Consider the following 26,753-nt stretch of genomic DNA (forward strand, 5'->3'; position numbering starts at 1 on the left):
GGCGAACCCAAGATCAGTAGATCAGACAGCAGGCCTCTGGCTCACAGGCTGTGGAGGCTGACAAATCCCAAGGTCAACAGGTAAGCTGCTTGGTCAAGTCCCAAGAACCTGAGGTCAGATGAACAGCAGCCAGCTGCATGATCCAGGGCAAGCAAAAGCCAGTGAGATTTGCCACAAAGTCCACCTATATTGGATACAGGCCACACGCCCAAGGAAATGCCCTTCCAACTGATTGACTGCTCATAAGAGATCTCATCATAGAGGTGATTTTATCACATCAGATCTCATTATGGTGGTGATTACATCAATACATAGCTGGCAAACTACATTATAACAAACCACTGAGACCAAGGCAAGTTGACATGCAACTCCAGCCATCACAGTGATGCAGGCCACACCCCAGAGAAACTTCCTTTACATCAGATTAGGGCCGTGACCTGAGTTAGAGTGTTGCATCCCATCCTAATCCTCTTTAACATAACTTAATCTTGCCTCATTAATCACAGGCAGAGATTAGAATTTACAACACATAGGGCAATTACATCAGGTCACAAAATGGAGGACAACCACTCAATACTGGAAATCGTGGCCTAGGCAACTTGACTTATATTTTGGTGGGACATAATTTAATTCATGACAGTATCCTCTTGTTCCGTTCGAATGACTGGCCCTTGTTCTATGTACAGGTTCCTCATGAGCACAATGAAGTGTTCTGAATTTCCCATTCTTGGCAATGTTATCCATAATTTGCTATGATCCACACAGTCAAGTGCCTTTGCATAGTCAATAAAACATAAGCAAACATCTTTCTGGTATTCTTTACTTTCAGCCAAGATCCATTTGACATCAGCAATGATATCCCCTGTTCTACATCCTCTTCTGAAACCAGCTTGAATTTCTGGCAGTTCCCTGTTAAGATACCGGGGCAACTGCTTTTGAATTGTCTTCAGCATGTGATATTAATGACATGGTTTGATACTTTCCACATTCTGTTGGATCACCTTTCTCTGGAATAAGCACAAATAGGATCTCTTCCAGTCAGTTGGCCAGGTAACTATCTTCCAAATTTCTTGGCATAGATCAATGAGCACCTCTAGCACTGCATCCATTTGTTGAAACATCTCAATTGGTTTCAATTCCTGGAGCCTTGTTTTTCAGCAATGCCTTCAGTGCAATCTGGACTCCTTCTGTCAGTACCATAGGTTTTTGATCATATGCTACCTCCTGAAATGGTTAATTGTTGACCAATTCTTTTGGGTACAGTGATTGTGTATCCTTCCATCTTCTTTTGATGCTTCCCACATTATTCAATGTTTTGCCCATAGAATCCTTCAGTACCGCATCTTGAGGCTTGAATTTTCTGTTCAGTTCTTTCAGCTTGAGAAATGCTGAGTGTGTTCTCCCTTTTTGGTTTTCTAACTCCAGGTCTTTGTACATTTCATTATAATACTTTGTTTCTTGAGCTGCTCTCTGAAATCTTCTGATAAGCTCTCTTACATGATCATTTCTTTCTTTTGCTTTAGCTACTGTATGTTCAAGAGCAAGTTTCAGAGTCTCTTCTGACATTCATTTTCATCTTTCTTTCTTGTCTTTTTAATGACCTTCTACTTTCTTCATGTTTGATGTCCTTGGTGTCATCCCACAATTTGTCTGGTCTTCAGTCATCAATGTTCAATGTTTCAATGTGTCAAATCTATTCTTGAGATGGTCTCTGAATTCAGGTAGGATATACTTAAGGTCATACTTTGACTCTTGTGGACTTATTTTTATTTTCTTCAGCTTCAACTTAAACTTGCATAGGAGCAATTGACAGTCTGTTCCGCAGTCAGACCCTGGCCTTATTCTGACTGATAATATTGAGCTTCTTTCATTGTCTCCACAGATGAAGTGGATTTGATTCCTGTGCATCCCGTCTGGTGAGGTCCATGTGTACAGTCACTGTTTATGTTACTGAAAAAAAGGTATTTTCAGTGAATAAGTCATTGGTCTTGCAAAATTCTATCATGTGCTCTCTGGCATTGTGTCTATCACCAAGGCCATATTTTCGAATTACTGATCATTCTTTTTTTTCCAACTTTTGCATTACAATCACCAGCAATTATCAATGCATTTTGATTGCATGCTTGATCAATTTCAGACTGCAGAATTTGGTAAAAATCTTTAGTTTCTTCATCTTTGGCATAAATGATTGGTGGGTAAATTTGAATAATAGTCTTATTAACTGGTCTGCCTTATGGGCATATGGGTATTATCCTATCACTGGCAGCATTATCCTTCAAGATAGATCTTGAAATGTTCTTTTTGACAATGAATGTGATGCCATTCCTCTTTAATTTGTCATTCCCAGTATAATGTCTATTCCTCTGGAGAATCCTAAAATACCCTATTGTCTTTAGGATGTAAGCAACTTAAATGAATAGGAAGCTCAAGTTCCTTTATAAGCCAAATTAAAAATATACACTAGTGCCTCCTCAAACCAAATCTAAAACCCATTACCTTGGAGTCAATTCCAGCTCATAGTAACCCTATAGGACAGAGTAAAGCTGCCCCAAAGGATTTCTAAGATAGCAATCTTTATGAAAGCAGACTGCCACGTCTTTCTTCCACAAAGGGCCTGGTGGGTTCAAACTGCTGACCTTTTAGTTAGCCTCTGAGTACTTAACCACTTCACTACCAGGGCTCCTTAACAAAATCTATAGTCCCAAATATAATTTATTGGCATAGATATTTCTCTATCTTTCCTTACTAGATTATAAGCACCTCTAGGACACAGTGTCCCCTTTAGCTTTTATAACTACTTGCCCTGATGGTTTTTAAGCCTAACTACATAATATATGTGAGCATGTTATTTATGTGCACATGTACTCTTGGATTTGGGGTCTAGCCTGAGGCAGATCTAGACCAAACTAGGTGTTAAATATGACTAACTGTGAAAGCCCTAAAAACCTTGAAATCAGCTGGCCTCATGAGTTGATAATTTTGTTAATCTGAGCATTTACAAAGGTTTTTAAATCTCTATTTTTTTTTTTTTTATAGCCTCCTTGGGATTCTTCATGTAACTGATATCCCTAAGACAAGCTAGCCACCTTGGGCCTATCTCAGTCAAGTTCTTGATCCTAAGGCTGGTTGAAAGGTAGAAAGAGTATGAAAAGGTGACAGACCAGATGAAGCCACAGGCACAGTTATTCCTCTCACTTTGCTGTATAATTCCCCATGATAGATTTATGTTCTGTCTTAGAAATCAGAGCTCTGTCAAGGGTAGAGCAGTGACTGTCTCAAACAGGAGGCTGCTCAGTCTTAACTAAGGATGATGGTAATAATACTTAGGGGTTTCCACTCAGCATATATATTCCCCTAGGCAAATAAAGGACTATAATTTCCCTCTTAAAACTGGCTTTTCAAATGTAAGAGCTTAAAGGGGAGAGTGGTTGTTAACCAATGAGAATAAATTTGCAAATGATTTAAAGGTATTTTGTTAATAAAAATGCTATTGAAAATCTGTATTAAAATATCATTAGCAGTTGAGCTTATCTAACTATTGCAGATGATTCTGGGATTTCCTTGGGTATCTTTGGTTTAATGCAAGTCAAAGAACTATTTAAAATTTTGCATAGGTAATAATGTCATAATTATACAGTTCCCTTCCTCTGTGAGTTCCTATCTATTATTCTGACAACTAGAACATGCTTCCCAAGAGAAACTTTCTGGTTAAAGAAAGAAAACGTGTCTTTGAACCCAGGAGTTAAAAATTATATTTCAATTAAACATTCTTTTAATTAATTTGTCTCAGAAATTTGAAGTGACAGCCATCTATATAATATAACCATATACCAAAATCTTACCAAAACTCTTTCTACCATGTTTTCTCCAAAAACAAAATCAGAACTGTAGCTTTTAAAAGAGCACTTATCTTCATTTAGTTGACATCTGAGGGAAAAAAATAAACAATTGCTATTTTAAAAATATGGATAAAACCATTTCAAATCATAGCAGGTGAAATAACCAAGTGAACTAATAAATTTATGCAAAGTATAAAAAGACATGTACTGGTCACTTTTGTTTATTTGAAGTTAATAAGAAATGAAGGAAAAACTGAGCTAGATACTTGCAGGGGTGGATGACATTCCAAATATTTAACAACTCTTACAGCACTGGTAGAGACCAGTCCAAACAGGTTTCATGTCAGTCACGGTACTGGCTGCATGACCAGCCAGGTGTGCTGTCCGGCCCTTACGTTTATGCTTTTCCAGTATAACCTTCTCTAATCTTCACTTTCCTCTTCCCCAATTGGCCGGTGCTTTTAGCAGTCAGAAGTCACCAGGGCCAAAGCAAAGCCAGCTGACTTCATCAGTTATACGTGAGCTTGCAGCGGTTTGATCTTTTCATACCTCTCAGATTTTTTTTTTTTTAATTTAAAATTGGTTTGCATGATGAGAAACTCAAAGACGTGCAGTCCTCTATTCATAGGGAGATGTGGTCAGTAGGCAACTGCCCTAATCATATCAGTCAGCTTATGTCCCACAACTAGTCTTAATCTTCTCTCACATCCAACATTCCTTCATCACTGGTAATACAGGCAGTATTAACTTTTCATACTGCTTTCTTTTTTGTGTATCCAACCCATAATAATAAATAATGAATAATGCCAAAAATTATAAAAGAGAAAAAAAGAATGTCACAGAAAGGAAAGCCTAATCTAATACCCACATAATTGTCAAACTAAATAAAAGTTTAACTATACCTTTTGAATCACTCTCACCCAAGTCAAAGAGATAATAAAGATTCTTGAATATTAATATGATAATGTTTAGATATCAGAGACATTTTGAACAGCATTTTAAACTTGTATTCTTTATAAAAATCTTTCAAATGGAAATCTTGGCATTTTATCTTATTTTCTCTGAATGCCTTTAATGATAAAAGAAAGCAAGAATGAAAGGGCAACACTTTCATTTTCTCACTGTTAACATACCCTACTGATGTAGCACTTAAAAAATGCTGGTTAGTAGACACCTGGACTGAGATTCTGGCACTTGGTTGATTGTCACTTAGCAAATAGGAATTTCCCTCAGAAATCTGAAAGAAAAGAAATCCATCAGAAAGTTTAACTACATTGCCCTGGTGACTCAGTGGCTAAGAGCTCAGCTGCTAACCAAAATGTTGGTGTTGAAATCCACCAGCAGTTCCTTGGAAACCCTAAGGGCTGGTTCTACTCTGTCCTACAGGGTTGCTATGAGTTGGAATTGACTCCATGGCAACAGATTTTGGTCTAACCACAGGAACATGAGGCAAGGAAACAATAGTTACGGTTGATTCTTGTTATTTGCAGATTCTGTATACGTGAATTTGCCTACTTGCTAAAATTTATTTGTAACCCCAAAGTTAGCACTCGCAGCCCTTTCACGGTCATTTGTGGACATGCACAGAGCAGCGAAAAACTGGAGTCGTGTACGTTCCCAGCTGAAGTCGAAAAGAAAAAGGCAGAGTCTGACTTCTTATTCTAGTCCTCATACTGTAAACAAGTGTCTTTTTTGTGGCTTGTTTAATGTCACGTTTTTCACATTTTTGTGCTTTTTGTTGGCAATTTTGCTGATTAAAATGGCCCCCAAGTGTGGTGCTGAAGTGCTGTCTAATGTTCCTAAGCACAAGAAGGCTGTGATGTGCCTTACAGAGAAAATATGTGTATTAGATAAGCTGCTTTCAGCCATGAGTTATAGCACTGTTGGCCATAAGTTCAGTGCTAATCAATCAACAATATATATTAAATCAAGAGTCTTTAAACAGAAACATACATGAAACAAGGTTATACACTGATTGGTCAATAAAACGTGTTGTGGCTTGCAGGAACCTAAGCCTGTAGTTCCTCTAAGAGCAATTGTTCGGTATTTGCTATTTCAGTGTTGAAAGTGACTTTATAGTTAACTATTGGTCTCAGTTATGTTCTATGAGAATTGAGTGTTAATGTAAACTTACTCTGTTGAAGTATAGCCCTAAGCAGTTTATGTACATTATCTCATCTATTTCTCATAACAACTCTATAGATTTTGTACTTCTATTATCCACATTTTACAGATGAGGAAACTGACTCAAAGAACTTAAATAACATGCCCAGGCCACACACAACCGGGAACGGAGCTGACACTTGAGCCCTTCCCTGTCTGTCAGGAGACTTACGCTTAGTAACGATGTTGGGAAATCTCATTATCTTTTGTTACTTTTAACTCTTTAGCCTAATAGAGTTAATTCTCATTTCTGGGTTAGTAACACTAACTTCAGAATAATGGAATCCAGGGACTGCTCACCGTCACAGCCACTCACTGTGAAAGGAAACCCCATTCAGCTCTTCATCTTGAAACTTTTGACTAGAAACTGAACTAATTAATCACTCTGTCCGATGTGCACATTCTGTGCATTAATATATGAACGTAGGAGTGAGGAATTTTAGAGCTGAAAGGAACCCTACCAATTATCTGGTTTCAGGTTTCCCATGTTTTGTGAACGGCTCCCTCCCCCCACCAGGGATTTGCAAAGATGATCCTGGGGGGTTCATGTCTTTAAAGGCAGATGGGGTAAGTTTCCACTGCTCTTTTTATATCAATCAACACAAATAATTTTGAATATTTTCCCTTTGTAACAGTGGTTTGAGAGCTGACAAATATGTATCAAGAGATTGTACAACCATGTTCACTGCAGCATTATTTGCAATAGCCAAAATGTCCATCAATAGATGACTGGATAAACAAAATATGGCATAGACATAAAAAAAACCCATTGCCGTAGACATATAACGGAATATTATTCAGCCATAAAGAGTAACGGAGTTCTGATACATGCCACGACATGGGTCAGCCTTGAGAACATTATGTTAAGTGAAAAAACCCAGGCACAAAAGGACAAATATTGTATGATACCACTTATATGAAATGTCTAGAATAGGTAAATCCACCCAGACCAAAGATGAATGGATACCAGTGGATAGGGGCAGGGGAGACTGGGAGTTATTGCTGAAGAGGTACTGAGTTTCTTTTTGGGGTGATGTAAAACTTTTAGAAATGGACAGTGGTGATGGTAGCACAACATGGTGGAGGTAATTAATGTCATTGAATTGCACACTTAGAAACATATATATCAAGACAGCATGCAAAGATCAAAGTACATGTCCATAACTCAGTCCTCAGATATTTGTCTTTCAGCCAGATGACAGTTCTTGATCTTACATGGCTTAAACATCTATTGTGTAAGTAATATACAATAACTGGCCATTGATTAATGACAAGATGAATAAAAATTGACCTAATTTTGAAAACTAGTTAATAAGGAATATAAAAAAAAATGGTTCTACAAAATTTGCCTAGGAAAAATTTTCACGAGATCTATAAATTACATTCATTTGGTCAAAATTCTGGCATAGCATCTTATATATAGTATGTCTTTGGATCATGAAACAGAGATAATGCAATGATGGGCATTTCGTTAATTGAGAATAAGGATTGTTCATACCCTTAATAAGTTATTCAAGAGGAAATGCTTGCAAGCAATAGCCTGAAATTCTGTCTCTCACATCATTATTTAGGAATAAAGTACAAGAAATATTTTAATAAGTTTGATCTTGAAAGTATGCAATGCAAGATTACCAAATATAAGGCCAAGAAAGAAATGTTGATCTACTTTTGAGGTCATAGCATGTAACCAAAATTTTAATCTACGGTTTATAGTACATGCTGTTCCAAAGTCAAATGCAATATCGTAACATTTTAGAAATTAGTCAACACGTCATACTTTTTGTTTACATAATTTAAAACAAAATAAACAATACATATCACTTCTTAAATGAATAAACATAAGAATTTATCTTTATATAATATGTATGATTTTAGATTAGGTTTAAATAAACCTTTAATAATATACTTATCTGAAATTAAAATGTGTTTTATTTAAAATCACATATATCATGCAGAAATGATGAAATGATTTTTTAAATTTATAATGGGTTTCATGAGATCATATCTTACAAAGGTTTGGAAATATAAAAATGTTGGCAAATGCTGACTGAGCGTAATTCCCTCACTTCACAGGTAAAAAGAGAAGGCTGAGTGTCTTGACCAGGGACCCAAACATAGGCAGATAGTGTCAAAGTTAGGATTAGCACCAATCTGATTTTTTTTTCATTGAGTTGAATTTTTTATGCTTCTGTATGTCAATGTCCTCATACTCAGTATGAGAAAACAAAACAAAACTATGTGACCAACCCTGAATAGGTTAGCTGGAAACAAGGAGTAATTACTCTCAAATTCAAACCTACCTGTCCTATGTTTCCTCGCCAGTGTCTATGCTGGAAGCCACAGGTAAAACTATGCTATATACCGAAAGCCATAACTACATGGTCTGAGTAAAATGAATATCTCCTTAGAAAGACCCACAAAAGTGATTCTGCCACTACCATGGTTGGAAGAGAGAATTCTTATATGTTTCCAGAGGCTCCCCAGGCCCTCAGAAGAGACTTGTTCTTGAATGTAGAATAGCTAAAGCAAATGGAAGAAATGATAAAGTAAAAGATCTGAACAGAAGATTTCAAAGAGTAGCTCAAGAAGACAAAGTAAAGTATTATAATGAAATGTGCAAAGACCCAGAGTTAGAAAACCAAAAGGGAAGAACACTCTTGGCCTTTCTCAGGCTGAAAGAACTCAACACAGAATTTAAGCTTTGAGTTGCAGTTTTGCAGGATTCTGTGGGCAAAATATTGAACAACACAGGAAACATCAAAAGAAGATGGAAGGAATACACAGAGTTACTCTACCAAAAAGAATTTTTTAACATTCAACCATTTCAGGAGGTAGCATATGATCAAGAACCGATGGTACTGAGGGAAGAATTCCAAACCGCACTGAAGGCATTCTCAAGAAACAAGCCTTCAGGAATTGATGGAATACCAATTGAGATGTTTCAACAAATGGATGCAACGCTGGTGGTACTCACTCATCTATGCCCAAAAATTTGGAAGACAATTACCTGCCCAACTGCCTGGAAGAGATCCATATTTGTGTCTATTCCAAAGAAAGGTGATCCAGCAGAATGCCGAAATTATCAAACAATATCATTAATATCACATGCAAGTAAAATTTTGCTGAAGATAGTTCAAAGACAGTTGCTGCAGTATATCAACAGGGAACTGCCAGAAATTCAAGCCAGATTCAGATGAGGATGTGAGCAAGGGATATCATTGCTCATGTCAGATGGATCTTGGCTGAAAGTCAGGAAAGGTGTGTGTCAGGGTTGTATCCTTTCACCATAGTTATTCAATTTGTATGCTAAGCATATAGTCTGAGAAGCTGGACTATGTGAAGAAGAATGGGACATCCGGTTCTAACAACCTGCAATACGCAGATGACACAACCTTGCCTACTAAAAGTGAAGAGGACTTGAAGCACTTACTGATGAAGATCAAAGACTATATAGCCTTCAGTATGAATTATACCTCAACATAAAGAAAACAAAAAATCCTCACAACTGGATCAATAAGCAACATCATGATAAACAGAGAAAAGTTTGAAGTTGTCAAAGATTTCATTTTACTTGGATCCACAATCAACATCCATGGGAGCAGCAATCCAGAAATCAAATGACATATTTTATCAGGCAAATCTGCTTCAGAAGATCTCTTTTAAGTGTGAAAAGCAAAGATTTCACTTTGAGGACTAAGGTTCACCAGAGCCAAGCCATGAGATTTTCAATCTTCTCATATGCATGTGAGAGCTAGACAGTGAATAAGGAAGACCGAAGAAGAGTTGATGCATTTGAATTACAGTGTTGGTGAAGAATATTGAATATACCATGATGGTCAGAAGAATGAACAAGTCTGTCTTAGAAGAAGTACAGCAACAGTGCTCCTTCGAAGCGAGGATGGAGAGGCTTCATCTCATGTACTTTGGACGTGTCATCGGGAGGGACCAGTTCCTGGAGAAGGACATCATGGCTCGTAAGGTAGAGGTCAGAGAAAAAGAGGAAAAGCCTTGACAAAATGGACTGACACAGTGGCTGCAACAATGGTCTCAAACACAGCAACGATTGTGAACAAGGTGCAGTGTTTTGTTCTGTTGTACACAGGGTTGCTATGCATCAGAATAAACTTGATGGTGCCTCACAACAAGAACAGGTAGTTCCTTGCTCCTGTTATCCACGAAGATGGGCATAGAGTAAATCCCTGTTGTGACCTAAACTGGCAAAGCCATACTATGAAGTTGACCATTTAGGGATGCAGAAAATTGCCATCCCATTTTTGGCTCTTGACTTCCAGCTCCTGCCCACTCCATTGCGCCTCCTATTCTCACACGGGATAATTCTGGAATGTGGGCCTCACAACAACCTAGGAGAAGGAGGATGGAGGATTAAGGTACTCCTACCATAGGGGTTTTTCTTTCCTTATTGCTTGTTTTTTCTTTAATCTTGTAGGATTCCAATGCATTGTGCCCAAATGTTTTGCTTACTTTTCCACACTTTTGAACTTGAGGTGGCTGCAAAATAGCAGGTCTTAGAACATGTTCGGTATGTTTCACAGGCCCTTAAAAGAACAGCATAAAAGGGTCAATATATTTTTAGTGAAATACTTCTTCCTCCCTTTTTGTCTTACATAATGCTTGTTTTCTAAAGTAATGATTAAATGAGGGGCTGATATAACTAGTCAAAGTCAAAATAGCCAGTGCATTGCCTACTCCTTACTCCCCACCTCGCTTTTACCCAATAACTATTCATTTTGACCATGGGCTCAGGATTACCAAGTGTATTCCTTCATGATTGGTCACTCTGCTTACCCTCATACCCTCAACACTCATATTCACAAACAGATTCAAATATAGAAGTAAAATACAAAATTTTTGACATTGTTGTAATAGAAAGAAGCTACATACCTCCTTTTGTATTGTTCATATCGACCTTCTTTTGCACAAGAGTTGGTGACATAAAAACATTGTTTTTATTCACTGTAAGAAAAAAACGTTTAAACAATTTTACACCCATTAGAGTGTCAGTTTCTGTATGGGGTTTGACTGTCTTGTATGAGCTCACCAGTAGGTGTCGCTGTTGGAACTAGCAGTGAGCATTACAGCTGCTAAAACCAAAAACCCTTGCTGTCAATTCTGACTCACGTGGCTCTGCTAAAAATGCGTGATTACCGCAGGAGTTTTGCTCCATAGTTCTCACAAGTGACATTAGATCGCTAACAGAAAATTCAGTAGGCTTTAGAGTCATGAAATAATGTACCGAAAGAAATTCTACGGATTATGAACACGAACTGATAATGAACCCTCTGTGTTTCCTGTAGAATGCTATGAAATTTAACAAATTCTGCCCCCGCCTCCGCCTTCATAAGTATACCTGAAGACGAGGGTTATGCAAGGTTATTTTTCTATGACATGTGTGGGTGGGATATGACTGTGGTGGTGGCTGAAAGTATAGGATTTCTATATATTTCAAAGGGATTGCCTTTAGATTGCAAATTGCAGAAATAGCTACCTTTGGGTTTTTGATTAAGAAGCCTGGGTGGTGCAGTGTTTAAGTACTCGGCTGCTAAAGGAAAGGTGGGCGGTTCGAACCCACTAGCTGCTCCACTGAACGTCGCAGACGGCTGCCACTTGCTTCCATAAAAGGCAGCCTTGCAAACCTTATGGGGCAGTTTATACTCTGTCCTGTAGGGTTGCTATGAGTCGGAATCGACTGGACAGCAATGGGTTTGGTTTTCTGGTTTGGGCATTGGTTAATAGAAATGAGAAAAGACGAATTCCTTCTTCAAAGTATAATACATTCGTAAATATTGAGGTATAATTGCTTCTCTAACAAATGGTTTTTATCGTTACTATCAAAAGCCAACAGTGAATGGGCCATACCAAGTTGTACTATTTTTCTCCTCTCCAGCACCACCAATATTCTGCATAACATGGATTGGACTAGTGCTTACTGATATCAATGTTCCCTTATTTGTTCTTTCCCGGTTTTTTTTTTTTTTTTTTTTCCCTTTGCAGGGGGAATCTGATTCTTGAAAATTAAAACGAATTGGAGTTAAAGCCATCCCCTTGCTTTATGCACAAATGCAGTAAGACAGACCGCCTTGGCCTCTGGATTAGGACCCCTATCCCTCTTAGTGTCTGTAACTTGTGTTGAGCAGGAGGGTGGCTTTTCTCTGTCTGAAAGGAGCTTGGCACACTATTACTCAGTCACGCTTGGAATTGTTAATAAGAATATAGATTTGTTAGTTTAGAAATTAATGTAGTTTTGGGTAGAAGGGGGTGAGTTAAAAGGAAGTGAATAGTTTGTGTTTTTTATTTACTAGTGGTAAGACCAACCTGTGTGGTGTATATTATTAAGGAAAGGTTCATCAGAAACAAAAACACACAAGAATACAAATCATAATTTAAATGTGGAGAAAGTTCCAACCATTGCAAATATTTTATTATGATAAAAATAATTTTACTTAGCAAAGCCTTAAAAATTTCAAATAAAAAGAAGTAATGTTTTAATTAGTGAAAAGTTCAAATGGAATCATGTTTTAAACTTTAGGATAGGAACTCAAAACAAACTTTAGAATAAGAATTTAAACAATTGTTGCTTCTTTTCTAGGGCTATACTGTATAAAATAAAATCATAAATATGAAGTCCTAGAAAACATCACCATGTTCAAGCTTTCTACCCAAATAAAACATGCATACTATCTGGATTTGGGGGGTTAGAATTCATAAAGTATTATTCCATGAATACTTGTGAAGCCTCTATTTGATTTGTCACTAAAATGTCAGCATTTTCTGGTAGCTGAGAATGAAAATTCATCATAAATGAGAATGGATCTTGAAAAGTCAGAGTGTCAGGCTTGGGGTTCTAGAAGCTCTTTATTACCTGGCCCAGAAGGGGGGAAGGTGGGGTGGTCAGCGAAGGATGCTGATCTCATTCTCTTGTGGGACAAGGGTGACTCTGAAAGCAGATTGAAAACCAAAGTCAATAGGGAAGTGGGTTTTTTTTGTTTGTTTTGATTTGGATTTTTGCTGTTTTATAAAATTTTCTATATCACTGAGTTATAAAAAATTTTGGTTTATTTTTATCAGTGGAAAAAATGCAGTATGCCTCTAGTTAGAATTATAAATTCATTCCCATTTAATTCAGTATTTCACGAGTACTCACATGTGCAAGACACTGTATCAGGAATAAAGATGACCTCAAGAAACTTACAGTGGAGGAGACAGACATATACATCAACAGCTATATTACAAGGCAAAGGGCAATATGACCTATCATAAAAATAATCACCAGAGTGCTTTGGGGGTAGAAGAGAGGCAAGCTAAGTTACTGATTTACTCAGAATATGATGTGTGATAAAGTTCTTAGAATAACTCGTCATTTTAAAGGGCAGGCATCCATTTATTTAAGCAGATGTTGACTTTAAAAATATCATTTCCCCCTAATTACAGAGTGTATACATGCTCAATGCAGAATCTTGGAAAACACAGCAAAATACAAGGGGTGGGGGGAGATTACTTGTAATCTCATTACCTAAGATTACCACTATTAATATCTTGATCTATGGCCATCTAGTCTTTTTTTTGAAACTGATAAATTGAAATTTTAAAGTCACTCACTGTACAGTCCATTTTATAGCCTGCCATTTGCACATAACAATATATTATAAAAAACAATCCAATGGGTAGCCTTTAAATATTTCCCTTTTGAAAAGTTTCTTAGTAATTTCACGCTCACAGTAAACATTAGCACTGATCAGTCAACAGTTAAGACTACACCTACCTCCTTGGGACTGAGAATCTGTAGTAGAGATAGTAAAAGACGAAGATAGTACACACTTTCTTGAAAAACCATTAAGTTCTACAAGAAATTCAACATGTAGGGCAAAACTGCTTACAATGACACACTATCCTTTTCCCATGATATGGAAGGATATATAGAGTTTCCTTTTGTCTACCGAGAAAATCACTTGATAACATATTAACTACCGATGCATAAATTTTAAACATTGGGATTAACGTCTTGGTGACTATAAACCAATAGGCATATCATAGTATGTAGTATGAAACAATTAAAAAGGAGGAGATTCAGCAGGAAATTGCATATTAATTCTGAGTTTCTAAGGAGAAGATTTTTGGTGGGTTGCCTGAGGGTCAGGCAGTGCAGAATCACGGAATTTTAGTGTTAACATCCGTGTTCTCAGGTACCTGGCATGACATCTTCCAAAATAAAAGCCAGCCTACTTGCATGTTTAAAAACAAGGAAAACCATTAAGTGTTGGTTTCACAGCGTCTGTGTGCACATACCAAAATGCTTGTGTTGCATATTTTCTTCTATAAAGATTGATTTTGACATACAGGATGTAAATCATTACCATGCTCTGCTGCTTTGTACAGGGTGTCTTCTGCAGGTCTCTGAAAGGAAACAAAACTGCCAGTAAGAGCCCACTGCTGTTTTGACATCAGATTTCTTTCCTGTCGCTTTGTAACAGAATTCTCAGAAGCCAGGTCTATTCAGCCCAGCCTGGACAAAGCAACTCACCTTTATTCAATCAGGCAGGTGATTCAAGAAAAAGCCAAGTCTACTATCGTGGTATTATATTTCAGTGATTAGAGAATCCTTGTGAGAAGAGCTGGTTTAAAATGCAAATTTTGAGGGAAGGACTCTCAGGCTGCTGAAGGGAATCTGCTTTTTTAGCAAGAGCTTGGAGATGATTCAAACCCTAGGTTGAGAAATCTAGGGTTTGAATGTTGAGTTTCTTTTCTAGAGTGAATTAGGAAACCCTGGTGGCGTAGTGGTTAAGTGCTACAGCTGCTAACCAACAGGTCAGCAGTTCAAATCAACCAGGTGCTCCTTGGAAACTCTATGGGGCAGTTCTACCCTGTCCTATAGGGTTGCTGAGTTGGAATCGACTCGATGGCAGTGGGTAGTGGTGGGTTAGAGTGAATTAATTGTATAAATAAGAATGATTAACAAAGAAATAATAGTTAAGCTAAAGCGAGAATGCTACTAATCTTATTGTGTGTCTTTCAAAGTAGATGATTTTACTGATTCTGAAAAAGCAGATAGGGTCCTTAAGACCCCTTTTAAATCAAACATCTCAGTTGGGAACTTTTACTTTACACCCAGTTTTATGCTAGGTCAGTAGCAGGATCCATGAGGAGCTTCAGCCCTTCTAATCTCTTTCAAGTCGTCCTCTTTCCAAATCACCCCATATAAACATGTAATTTTAGTAAAAACAACATATTCTCCGTGGCTTCCAGACAAGGCTCCTGACTTCCCATGCCAGTCTGACTGTTGTCTCTGAATCCTTCTGGAGGCACCGCTCTGCTATGTGGTAAACAAGAACATACACGTATGCAGTAATGGCATCTTTTAGTACAGTTAGCTACTTGAAATACAATTTTCTTTGTTAAAGTAAATGTCACCCCTTTTTTTCTCCTTTTTCGAAATGGGTGACTGAGCGCTTGACAAAACTAATGCCATGATGAACCTGTAAGTTCTTCTTGCTCTGCCTGCCTCCTCTTTTGCATACCTCTGTTAATGACTTTGTTTTGGCCAAATGTTAATGACTTTGTTCTTTGTTTTAAACTGATGCGAATAACCTTTCGTTACACCCGACCACCTGTGGCCTATAACCCCCACAGGAAAATCAGAGCCCAGGTATCTGATATAAATATCATTAGCCTGATTAAGAAATGTCTGGCAGGGACTACAAAGACACTTGTAACGCTTGTAAGATTCTATATAAGCTCTGATGTAAAATTGCTCTTTGGGACCCCATAGAGACAGCCTGTGTTGCTGCCGGGTCCCTGGTGATGTATACATCTCCTTTATAAACTTTCGCACTCTTTCGGACTTGGAGTATTTTTCATTGGCTCGACTGGTCCAGGGCACGGACCCTAATCAGGTAACAGTAAAGACAAACACAAGGAAAGGCAGTGCGATCTTACCTTAAAAGCTGGTTCTCTCTTTTCAAAAACAAATATTGGCTGAGCAATGACGGTTTTTTCTGTAAAAGAAAAAGAACAGACAAGAAATCAAAGTACACTCTGACATTTCTAACACCAACTGAAAATACTTGAATATATTTTTGTTTTGTGTGTTTCCCTGCCTTTGGATAAAATCTTAGCTATCTTACTTGGTTACTATAAATTCCATAATTTTAACAGTTAATTACAGAAACATGTACCATATTTTACACAAGTAACAGGCACCTGATTTGGACTTTTGGCCTCCAGAACTGTGAGCAATTTAGTTGTGTGCTTTAAAGCCACCGATTGGTAGGATTTGTGTTACTGGGAAACATGACACCATCTAAACTCTTTCTATAGGCATTTTAAGTTCTTGTCCTTCACTTTTACTCAAAACACTCATTCAACATTCCAGAAAGAATTCAGCTCAAACTTCATGCACATATGTAATACCTTTGTTTTGTTTTGTTATTTTTTAGGATTCCAAAGTGCTATAGTCATCAGTGTTAACAGTAAATATAAACCTCTTTCCCCCTTTTTTTTTCTCTTTTTTTTAACTGTGCTTTAAGTGAAAGTTTACAATTCAAGTCAGTTTCTCATACAAAAACTTTCACACACATTGTTATGTGACCCTAGTTGCTCTCCCTGTAATGTGACAGCACACTCCTCCTCTCTACCCTGTACTTCCCGTGTCCATTCATCCAGCTCTGTCTCCCTTTGCCTTCTCATCTCGCCTCCGGACAGAAGCTGCCCACATAGTCTCACGTGTCTACTTGAGCTAAGAAGCACACTCCTCGTCAGTATCATTTTCTGTTTTATAGTCCAGTCTAATCTTTGTCTGAAGAGTTGACTTCGGAAATGGTTTTAGCTGGGCTAACAGACAGTCTGAAGGCCATGTCCTCTGGGGTCCCCTCTAGTCTCAGTCTGATCATTAAGTCTGGTCTTTTTACTAGAATTTGAGATTTGCATCTCGCTTTTCTCCTGCTCCATCAGGGATTCTCTGTTGTGTTCTCTGTCAGGGCAGTCATTGGTGGTAGCCAGGCACCATCCAGTTCTTCCAATCTCACACCATGAAGTCTCTGGTTTATGTGGCCCTTTCTGTCTCTTGGGCTCTTATTTTCCTTGTGTCTTTGGTGTTCTTCATTCTCCTTTGCTCCAGGTGGGTTAAGACCAATTGATGCATCTTAGATCACTGCTTGCTCGCTTTTAAGACACCAGATGCCCCTCACCAAACTGGGATGCAGAATGTTTTCTTAATACACTTTGTTATGGCAATTGACTTAGATGTCCCCTGAAACCATGGTCCCCAGACCCCCCCCCCCCCCCCAGCTACTCTGTCCTTCAAAGTGTTTGGTTATATTCAGGACACTTCTTAGCTTTTGGTTTAGTCCAGTTATGCTGGCTTCTCCCCTTATTTTAATATGTACCATTTCCTCCCAAAATATTGGGTAGGTTGTAAGGTCTTTTCCCTGTCCCTTATTTTATGTGTTTAACCAGCATGCAGCTTCTGACAAAAAACCTATTTCATTTAGGAAGGTAACTGGAAGATTTTGTTGAGCGCTTCTGGGAGATTAATCATCTCAGAGAAATGGTTTCAAAGGATCTACCAAGATAAAAGCAGATCGGGAAATGGGAGGAGAATACTGAGTGGACGTGGGGTAAAGGACCTAGTTTTGTCCCAAGTAAGGTGGACTTTGTTCTTGGCTCTGGAGAAATAACCCCTGGAGCAATTGGGGTGCCTTGGTCTGGGACTTTCAGGTCACACCTGAGGATCTGTGCTGGTGAGTAGGGACTGGACAGACCAGAAGAGACTCACCTGGGAGGCTGATATCAACAAGCTGCCGGAGGCATGATTTAACCCATTGTGCATCAATAAAAGCCTGGAGCCCTAAGGCTTAGAGAACTTCCTGTTTGATGAGAACTTCTGCTCTCGGAAGGGTAGAGTGTCCCTTAAGATATGAAAGCGTCACGTAGGGAACCCTCCCAGACCTTGCGTTACGTGTCTCCTTGTGTGTATTCTTTCTGGTTATAAATAAACCTGTAGTCATAAGTACCGTATATTCTCCATGAATTTTGTGAGTTGTTCCAGTGAATTATTGAACTCAAAAAGGCAACAGGAAGCAACATGTCAGAAAGTAAGGGTGTCATGTGGACTCCTGAGCTTGTAGCTGGCATCCTGAAGATGGTGGGAAACCAGCCCCAAATTTATGGCCAGCAGGTCAAAAGGTTGGAATGCTGTGTGGACTTCTCAAAATTGCAACTGGCATCTGTCTATTTGGCAGTTTGAAGGACAGTGTGAGCTAGGAAGTCGAGGGGTGGGGACAGTAGAAAAAGGGATTTCCCTACTGTTTAATGTTCATATTTATCTTGTTTTAGTTTGCAGTTCTTTGTTGTCATCTTTTGCCTGCTTTTTCAGAGTTCTTCTCACTCTGGTTCCCAATACTTTCCTTTATGCCCCTGTCTGCTTCGTGCTCTTTCACTTGTGTCTGGCCCTCTGACTGGTCAAAGCATGAATTTTGGAGCTTTGAAAAAATTACTCCAAGCCTCAGGTTTTCACTTGTATCTATACCCATATCTATTTCTCTCTGTATATATTTTTAAAAAGAATTGTTTTGAGAATTGAAGCAATGCTTTGCATGTGAGATCAACTAGTACAGCTTCCTCTTCAAACCTTTTTGGAGGAAAGCAGAATAGCTAGCTATCTGTATCTGTCATCTCCATATATATATACACATCTATTTATTTATCAGCCTGTCAATCTATCGACCTATCTTCCTCAATGTACCAAACTACAGGTTGCATAGAAGATACTCAACAAAAGTTAGATTCCCTTCCCTCCTCCTCTCCAGTTCCATGTTATATGCAGTCACCTAGTCTACTCTATGTTAGCTCTATGGGAAAGGTTTAATTTTTCCTCAAAGATCTTTTTATTCATGCCTTACCCAATTCTTACCTCTATCTTCTCTTTTCTCCTTGTTGCTCTCCATTCTTATTTTATTTTAATATCAGGAAGTTTCTGAACTCAAATTGTGGCCCGTAGTCTTGGAGATCCTTGCTCCTCAAAGTGAGGTCTACGCAGACCAGCAGCACTGGCTGCGAGTTTGTTAGAAATGCAGAATCTCAGGCCTCAGCCCAGTCCTACTGAATCAGAATCTGCATTTTAACAAGATCCCCAGGTGATTTGCATGCTGCACACTAATGTTTAAGAAGTACACTAATGTTTGAGAATGGCACCTATAAAAAAAAAAAATTTTTTTTTTTTTTTAGGTTTCTATAAATTGAGATCAAGCTGAGGAAAATGTCAGTGGAGACTCTTGTACTGTATCCAGGGTCAGTGACTAACCCTGAGGGAAGTTCTGAGTAACCTGGCAGTTAATGAGAAACTAATTACTATTCAAACCATATACTATGACTATTATGATTTAATGTAAAGTCAAGAGCCACTCTGAAGACTTAAAAAAAAAAAAACAAACAGTAGTAAGGATATTGAAATTAGTCATTCAAATATACTGCTTGAAGCAATCAAGAATTTCCCCATGAGGCAAAAGTTTGTTTTCTATTTTAAATATATGTCTGAAATCAGACTTGATTGTTGCTTTTTTCATGAAACAAAATTCTTTAGAAAATGTCACTGCTTGAGACTGTTAAATGTTAATTAAAATATTCATTTCTGCAAAGTAAAACTTTAGCCTGGAGACTTACTAAGAAAAAACCAAACCCATTGCTGTGGAGTTGATTCTGACTCATTGCAACTCTGTAGAACAGCCCTATAAGTGTTTTCAAGGAGCAGCTAATGGACTAGAACTGCTGACATTTTGGTTAATAGCCATAGCACTTAACCAAAGTTCTATGATTCTCTAAAAAGAGTTTGAAACTTTTGAAGTCTCGACTGTAAAAAATGATACCTTCTGTAGAAAAGATAAATCATAGCAGACATCCTCAATCTCTGGAACCAAGCCCCGGGAACCAAAGACATAGAGGGTCTGAATCATAATCTTGATTTTTTTTAAAAGACCAAACAAACAAAAAAACATAGCTATATTAAAACTTTCCAATACAGTCTTAAGGGGGAAGGACAAGTTATGGCCCCAAAGGAAAAGGAATCTGTACAAATCATGAAGGAACCAGAAGCATTCAAAAGGAATGAAATAAGCAACAGATTACTCACCAAAATATAGAGTACATCTTTAAAGAAGGAAGTGTTAAGGCCACAGAGTGACATCATTAACTGTGATGGGGCACTCTTGGTTCTCTTTTAAGTCCTTTGCACTAGCTTGAAGGTATAGGACCCCAGAGGTAAATAGAGACATTACTGGGGCAGTTTACACAGAACGTTTCCAAGCTGACCCACAAAGTACCAGTTCAACTTGAGACACAAGATAAATGGATACTGTTGGAATGATTTCAGCCCGGTGAACCCTCCTGAACTTATAACCAACATTGAGTACTATAAATAAAAGGTGGTCCCCCAGCTGGAAGACTAGTTGTAAGAAATACAGCAGTATATGCAGTAAAAGTGGGAAACCCCTCATCTCCTTCAATCAAATTCTGAAATTTTTGAACTGGTTTAAATTTTCATTGGAAATGAAGTTATAAACTTCCAACTTTAAGAAATCCAGCATTCCTTAGTTTAGATTTATTTACGAGAAGCAAGCACTAGAGAAAAGAATCAACATTAGAACAAAACAAAGAAAGTTATTTCTCTTTTCATCAATGCCAAGCTGTTAAAGAGAACACTCATTTTTAGAATCAGTATTGTTTCTGAATAGGAAATTAGAGAAGATAGGAAAACTTTCTCTCAATCCCACTGAATATAATCATCACTACCTAAAGTTTGTCTAATCCATCCCATTTTCTGAACACATCTGCTTCTCATGCTGATAATCTTCAAGGGACACAGTGATTCTAGACTTTTCCTTCCACTAGTTTTCACTGTTCTAGATGTAGACACAAACCACTTTTGAAAAACCAAGGTATAGAGATAAAAAGTATCTAATAAGAGCAAGAAGCAAGAAGAATTAGAAGTTGTGTCAAGCATAGATAGACCTCGCTACCCTTCTGGAAGTAGGACCAAAATGCTAGACTTCATTCCTAGCACTGAATGTCTATGTTGAAAACCCTCACCCCAACCTGAATTCCAAACTGTGATGCTTAGTTTATAATTCAGTTATTTGTGATAATGGGCTGTAGCCACTGATTTAATTTCATTTGTGTTTTAGAACCTTGAGATTTGCACCATTAATAATTTAAGTGAAGAAAAATTCTTCCCATATCTTAAGTCATTTACTCGACTAATACCTATATAAATAGAACAGGGCACAGATTCGCAAAACAGTGAGTTTTAATTACCTCAGTTAGTAGAGATCATCAGGCAAAATCACCCTGTCGATCAAATACAGTGATTACTGAAGAAACTGACTTTATTTTTAAAGGTGTTCTGTAATTGGTCCCAAAAAACATGGTCATCATGTACCGTGTACTTTATATGTGGGAATGATCATTGGCTGGAATGACTTCAGGAGGATCTTCTTTGTTTTCCAACAGATCTTTTACAGTAAACATCACAGTATAGTCCATTAAATTTTACTAGTGTTTCAGTGTCAAGACATTACTTTTTGAATTAATTCTCTATTTCTTCTTAAAGACTGTAGTTACCATATGAAAGCATATCATGACTAATCTTTACCCTTTTGCCTTTTGAAATATTTAACTTAATATATACTAAAGAAGTAATATTTTAAAGAGTTAGGACTCATTGATTTCATACAGTGCTTCTTTTATGCACTGGCATAACATGGAAACTTATATTTGCACTGTACTTGATCAATTATAAAGCCTATTTAAATATATTAATATTAGGTGAATCAATGAATGATTACCAGAAGCTAGAATGCATGGTTTTAAACATCTAAAATCTGGAGAAAATTAGACCTGGATTTAAAGTCCATCTCCTCAATTTACTAACCATGTGATTTAGGGCAGGTCATTTGCCTCTCTGAGGCTGGGTTTCCTCATCTATAAAATGAGGATCAGAAGGCCTACATCACAGAGTTGCTGTAAGGATTAAGCAAGGCAATGCATTTTACTTACACTTAGCAGAGTGTCAGACATCTTTAAGAAATGTTCATAAGCTGCAGCTCTTTTTACATTATACAGTCCTCAAGGAGTATGTTATTAAACCTTTTTTTTGTCCCATTATTATTAGTTAATTGTGTTTTAGGTGAAAGCTTACAGTACAAATTAGTTTCCCATTCAAAAATGTGTACACAAATTTTTTTTGTGACATTGGTTGCAATCCTCCCAAAGTGTCAGCACTCTCCCTCTTTTCCTTTACTCTCCGGGTTTCCCTTGTCTGTTCGTCCAGGTTTCCTGTCCCTTCCTGCCTTCTCATCTTTGCTTTTGGGCTGGTGTTTCCCATTAGGTCTCCTATACTTGATCGAACTAAGAAGCACATTCCTCATGTGTGTTATTGTTTGTTTTATAGGCCTGTCTACTCTTTGGCTGAAAGATGGACTTTGGGAGTGGTTTCAGTTCTGAGTTGGAAGGGTGTTCAGGGGCCATAGTCTTGGGGGTCCATCCAGTATCTGTAACCCCTTTTAAGGACGAGATCTAAGGTTTTAAAATTATAGGATGTACCCAAGATCACACAGCTAGTGCATAGCAGATCTGGGACTAAAACAAGTAGAATGTGACATCAAATCTCATGCTTTTTCCTAAAAGGAAGGCTGCCTCCTGGTTTTCATTGTGAGTTAAGGCTTTCATTGTGAGTTAAATGGCTATTTTACAGCTTCTTTTCTGAGCATGTTATGCAATCGACTGTGGACTACAGTGGCTCTCTCCTGCTTCCAAAGTTCTGTACGAACCTGGTTGAGATGTGATCCTGTACTGCATGAGTCTTCCTATACTTATGTTTCACCATCTGCAAGGTGCTAACTAACATTCGCTTATTCTTGCGTTTTATCAGTTCGTTTTCTGACTCTAAAGAGGGTTGTTCCAGAATGTCTGCAGGCAAATGGCATGGGGATTCTAGCAATTTAAAATCTGCATGTCAATATTTATTTTCAGCCACTGGCAAAAATAACTTGGGAGACTATGTTAACTTTTGCCAGAGTATACCCATTTCTTCATAATTTGAAGGAATTATTTTGTCTATAAATAAAGCTATTTTGTGCTTTTGTTATGAGGTTGCTTGCAATCATTGATTACTTGAATAAATTTATGAACCATGAATGTGGAACATCTGGATTGATAATGCCAGAAAGAGCTGCTTACTCTTTCTCTACACTATGCCCTCATTTATGTCTATGGGGTAATAGAGATGCAAAACGTGTCTTAGGATTTACTTGGTCAACCTGGTAGCATTTGGAAATACATATTTCATTTGATAACATTTGTAAATCACACATTTCCCCCTCAGAATAACTTGAGTGTGAAAATGCTTCCATATGTTAGAGATGGGTCTCTCCATTTTGCTGAGGGAAGGGGAATAGAAATATAGTCAAGATTTCATGGCATGGTGAAGATACATACTGAGCAGAGAATTGTACACATTTAAAATGGTATCTTCTTAAAGTTAATTTTAATTCTCCAGTAGTGTTTTCTTTACTGCTAAAATTAATGAAGCAATTTTGCTACAAAATATCGTATTAATAAGAATTAAATCACTATTCACAAAGACAATAAGTCAATACAGCTGGTATACAGCTTCATGTACTGGATTCAGATAAATCTAAATTCTTCCTCTTCAATAAAGAAGCACACAATTTTTTAAATTCCTTCATGGATTCCAAGGACACAAAGTCAATGGAGAAGTTTGGTTGCAACTTATTCCAATTCCAAAACACTTTGCCTTAAACTTACTCCTCTTTGTACTGAGGCTTTGAGCAAGCAGAAAAAAACAAAAAAAAAACAAAAAACCTCCTTGTTTTCCCACTTCCACAGGAATAAATGGATGTTATTTCACTGAGAACAAGTTCTTTGAGACCTAGTCAGGAAGAAAGGAGCCAAGCTGCCAACCAAAGAGTTGACAAGACCAGACGGCCTGGGGCTCATTCTCCTCTTGGGAACATGCAGACACTCCAAGTGGCCACTATTCATCTTTACCTTGCATTCGAGGACTGAACTGCCCTGCTAACCTGCACGGCACAGAAATGGAGTAGGAACAATCTGCACCAATGGTTCAGCAGAGACATCTTATTGCACTGCATTTGAACTACTTTGGGAGAAGGAAAGACCAGGTAGCAATTGGTAAACCTTACCAGGAACATTTTGTTCATTGTGCTAAAGAAAATTACAAGAGAAAAACCTTAACTTTTAAAATTTATATAACTGGGAAAATTGAAAACAATCCTCCAAATTTAGCCATTTTTCCTTCCTTCAAGATTTCATCTCCCTTACACCCCATACATAGTTCCCTCCCTCCGCTGTGCCCATTTCTACTTCTTTCCCTTATGTACTCATTTGTTTCTCTACATGCTTAATATTAGGATTATTATGGTGTTGTTGTTGTTAGGTGCTGTCAAGTCAGTTCCAATTCACAGTGACCCTATATATAACAGAATGAAACACTGCGCGGACCTGTGCCATCCTCATAACTGTTGTTATGCTTGAGCCCATTGTTGCAGCCACTGTGTCAGTCCGTCTCATTGAGAGTCTTCCTCTTTTTCACTGACCCTCTACTTTACCAAGCATGTTGTCCTTCTCCAGGGACTGATCCCTCCTGATAACACGTCCAAAGTATGTGAGATGAAGTCTTAACATCTTTGCTTCTAAGGGGCATTCTGGCTGTACTTTTCCCAAGACAGATTTGTTTGTTCTTTTGGCAGTTCATGATATATTCAACATTCCTCACCAACAGCATAACTCAAAGGTGTCGATTCTTCTTCAGTCTTCCTTGTTCATTGTCCAGCTGGGATTATTATTATTATCACATACCAGGTAAATACTCTTTTCATGAGTGTTTTTTAAGAGATAAACTCAAGTTTAAATTTGATAAACTCAAGTTTATCTCTTAATTTTTTCTGCCCCTTTTAGGTATGTTTTTTAATTATGATGGCCCTTATATAGTTCTTATGGAAATAATGATGTAGATAAATGTGTAATCCCAGCTCTTTGCACTAACCACTAACTTTGAGCAGGTCACTTCTGTCCTCTGATTTCAATTTTTTAACATGTAAAATTAGTTAGACTAAGTGTTCTTTGAAGCTTTAACATTGTAGGATTTCTGAATATTAATCACTTAAGTAAAATGTTCAGGAAAATAAGTATTAATTGCTTTAGTAAACATTGATTGCTTGCTATGAGCAAAGTAATAGACAATGGCAATATAGTGAGTTTAAGGCTTAAAATGTGAGAAGTGTTCGTAAAGATAGAAGTTTGGCACAATTATTATGGTGTTTTTGAAGATTTTGTTCCTATATCTTTATTTTTTTTCTCATCTTTAAATTTTCAGATAGGGTTGTTTTGTACAAGTCCCTCTAAACCTGTATTGCTTCACCTCACTATCAAAACAATCACTCCCTGATTAATTTTAGCTCACTAAGTTTTCAAAAAGAAAAAATGATGACAAACACCAAAACTTTAATTCATATTTGAGAACAAAGTTTCTTATAACAAAGTTGGTCTTGTTAAACAAACCTCATAACCTGTAACACTGATATGTGTCTTACCTATGATCAGCTATATAAAACTTAACACACACAAAACCCTTTAACCTGCAAATTCACCTCTCTTTAGACAACTAAAGTTGAAGACAGCCAACTCCAGACCAAAATGTTCCACTAGCAATATTCACAGCCTTTTTCCTTAATTTACTCTTATCTATCTCAATGGAAAAATTTCTCCTTTTTGTGAATTATCTCCTTTTACTAGAACAAGAAAGGACTTGATATTGAGTATTTACACTATTCATTTCACAGATCTGAAATTTGTTTTTTTTAGTTTAGATGGAGCTCTACTCCAGAGGGACGATGAAGTTATTGAGCTGTACTTGCTGGAATTTTGAAAGTTTCTCTGAATCTGCTGAGATGAGGAATTTATATCTCAGTAACACTGGGTTCTTTTAGGACCTGAAGCCCATCCTGCCATGATAATAGAGACCACATTTATAGCCTCTTCTCTATCCCTCCAGTTTGGGTATGTAGGTCAGGTCCCTTCTCCTCAGTTCCAATTTTAACCCCTCTCCTCCTTCTGGCTCAACTCACAGAAGCATGTTTTATGTTCTTTTAATGTTGCTTTAGTTAGTGTCAAAAGATAACCGCAGACTGTCATCCCTGGTTACAAGTCTAGATCTTATTCCTATGACTTTTTGCTTGTTTATTGCCATCCACAGGGGGTGAGGTATATGATTTTTTGGGCAGAAGAAATACTGAATGGACATGTTTACTGAGCTTTATATTATGATAGACTTGCTAACATACTCCATGAAAAAGCAGCTCATTTGTGAAACTTACTTTGTCTAACTGTTGATTAAAAATTCAAGTAAATTAATGATTTAATGTAATAGTTGAGCCAGTATTTTAAATGGAGCCCCCTGTTTAAATAACAAAGTGAACTGTAATAATGACTATTATTTATCCCCTTTTGGTGTGTTGGCATACTGCTTGTTTTCCTTATCTAAAACCCAAACCATCTCTCCAAGACCATATCAGCACAGTTCCAGAAATGGTGCACTGCTATCTTTCACGTTTCACGCAGTGTACAAGATAAGGGCTGTGTGGTTTATTTATAGATTAAGCTAAATACAAACTGTTGACATAGCCAGCAAGCCGCTTGCTCTGG

The 26,753-nt window shown here is 37.6% G+C and overlaps 1 protein-coding gene across 2 annotated transcripts in view; it reads right to left on the reverse strand.

The window, feature by feature from the left end:
* The window catches only part of RANBP3L (RAN binding protein 3 like), an 82,054-nt gene that overhangs the window by 22,989 nt on the left and 32,312 nt on the right, over window positions 1-26,753 (reverse strand). The window contains exons 3-9 of one of the 2 annotated variants that reach the window (XM_049862458.1): window positions 15,954-16,012; window positions 14,375-14,414; window positions 12,883-12,957; window positions 10,905-10,976; window positions 10,485-10,558; window positions 4,973-5,076; window positions 3,843-3,927 (exon numbers count right to left, since the gene is read on the reverse strand). In XM_049862458.1, coding sequence (XP_049718415.1) covers window positions 3,843-3,927; window positions 4,973-5,076; window positions 10,485-10,558; window positions 10,905-10,976; window positions 12,883-12,957; window positions 14,375-14,414; window positions 15,954-16,012 — 509 coding nt within the window. Of the gene's footprint in view, window positions 1-3,842; window positions 3,928-4,972; window positions 5,077-10,400; window positions 10,559-10,904; window positions 10,977-12,882; window positions 12,958-14,374; window positions 14,415-15,953; window positions 16,013-26,753 lie in introns of both variants that reach the window. The other variant, XM_049862450.1, reaches the window with a different exon arrangement.

The sequence above is a fragment of the Elephas maximus genome, chromosome 2, assembly GCF_024166365.1.
Source record: "Elephas maximus indicus isolate mEleMax1 chromosome 2, mEleMax1 primary haplotype, whole genome shotgun sequence".
Taxonomy (NCBI): Eukaryota; Metazoa; Chordata; class Mammalia; order Proboscidea; family Elephantidae; genus Elephas; species Elephas maximus.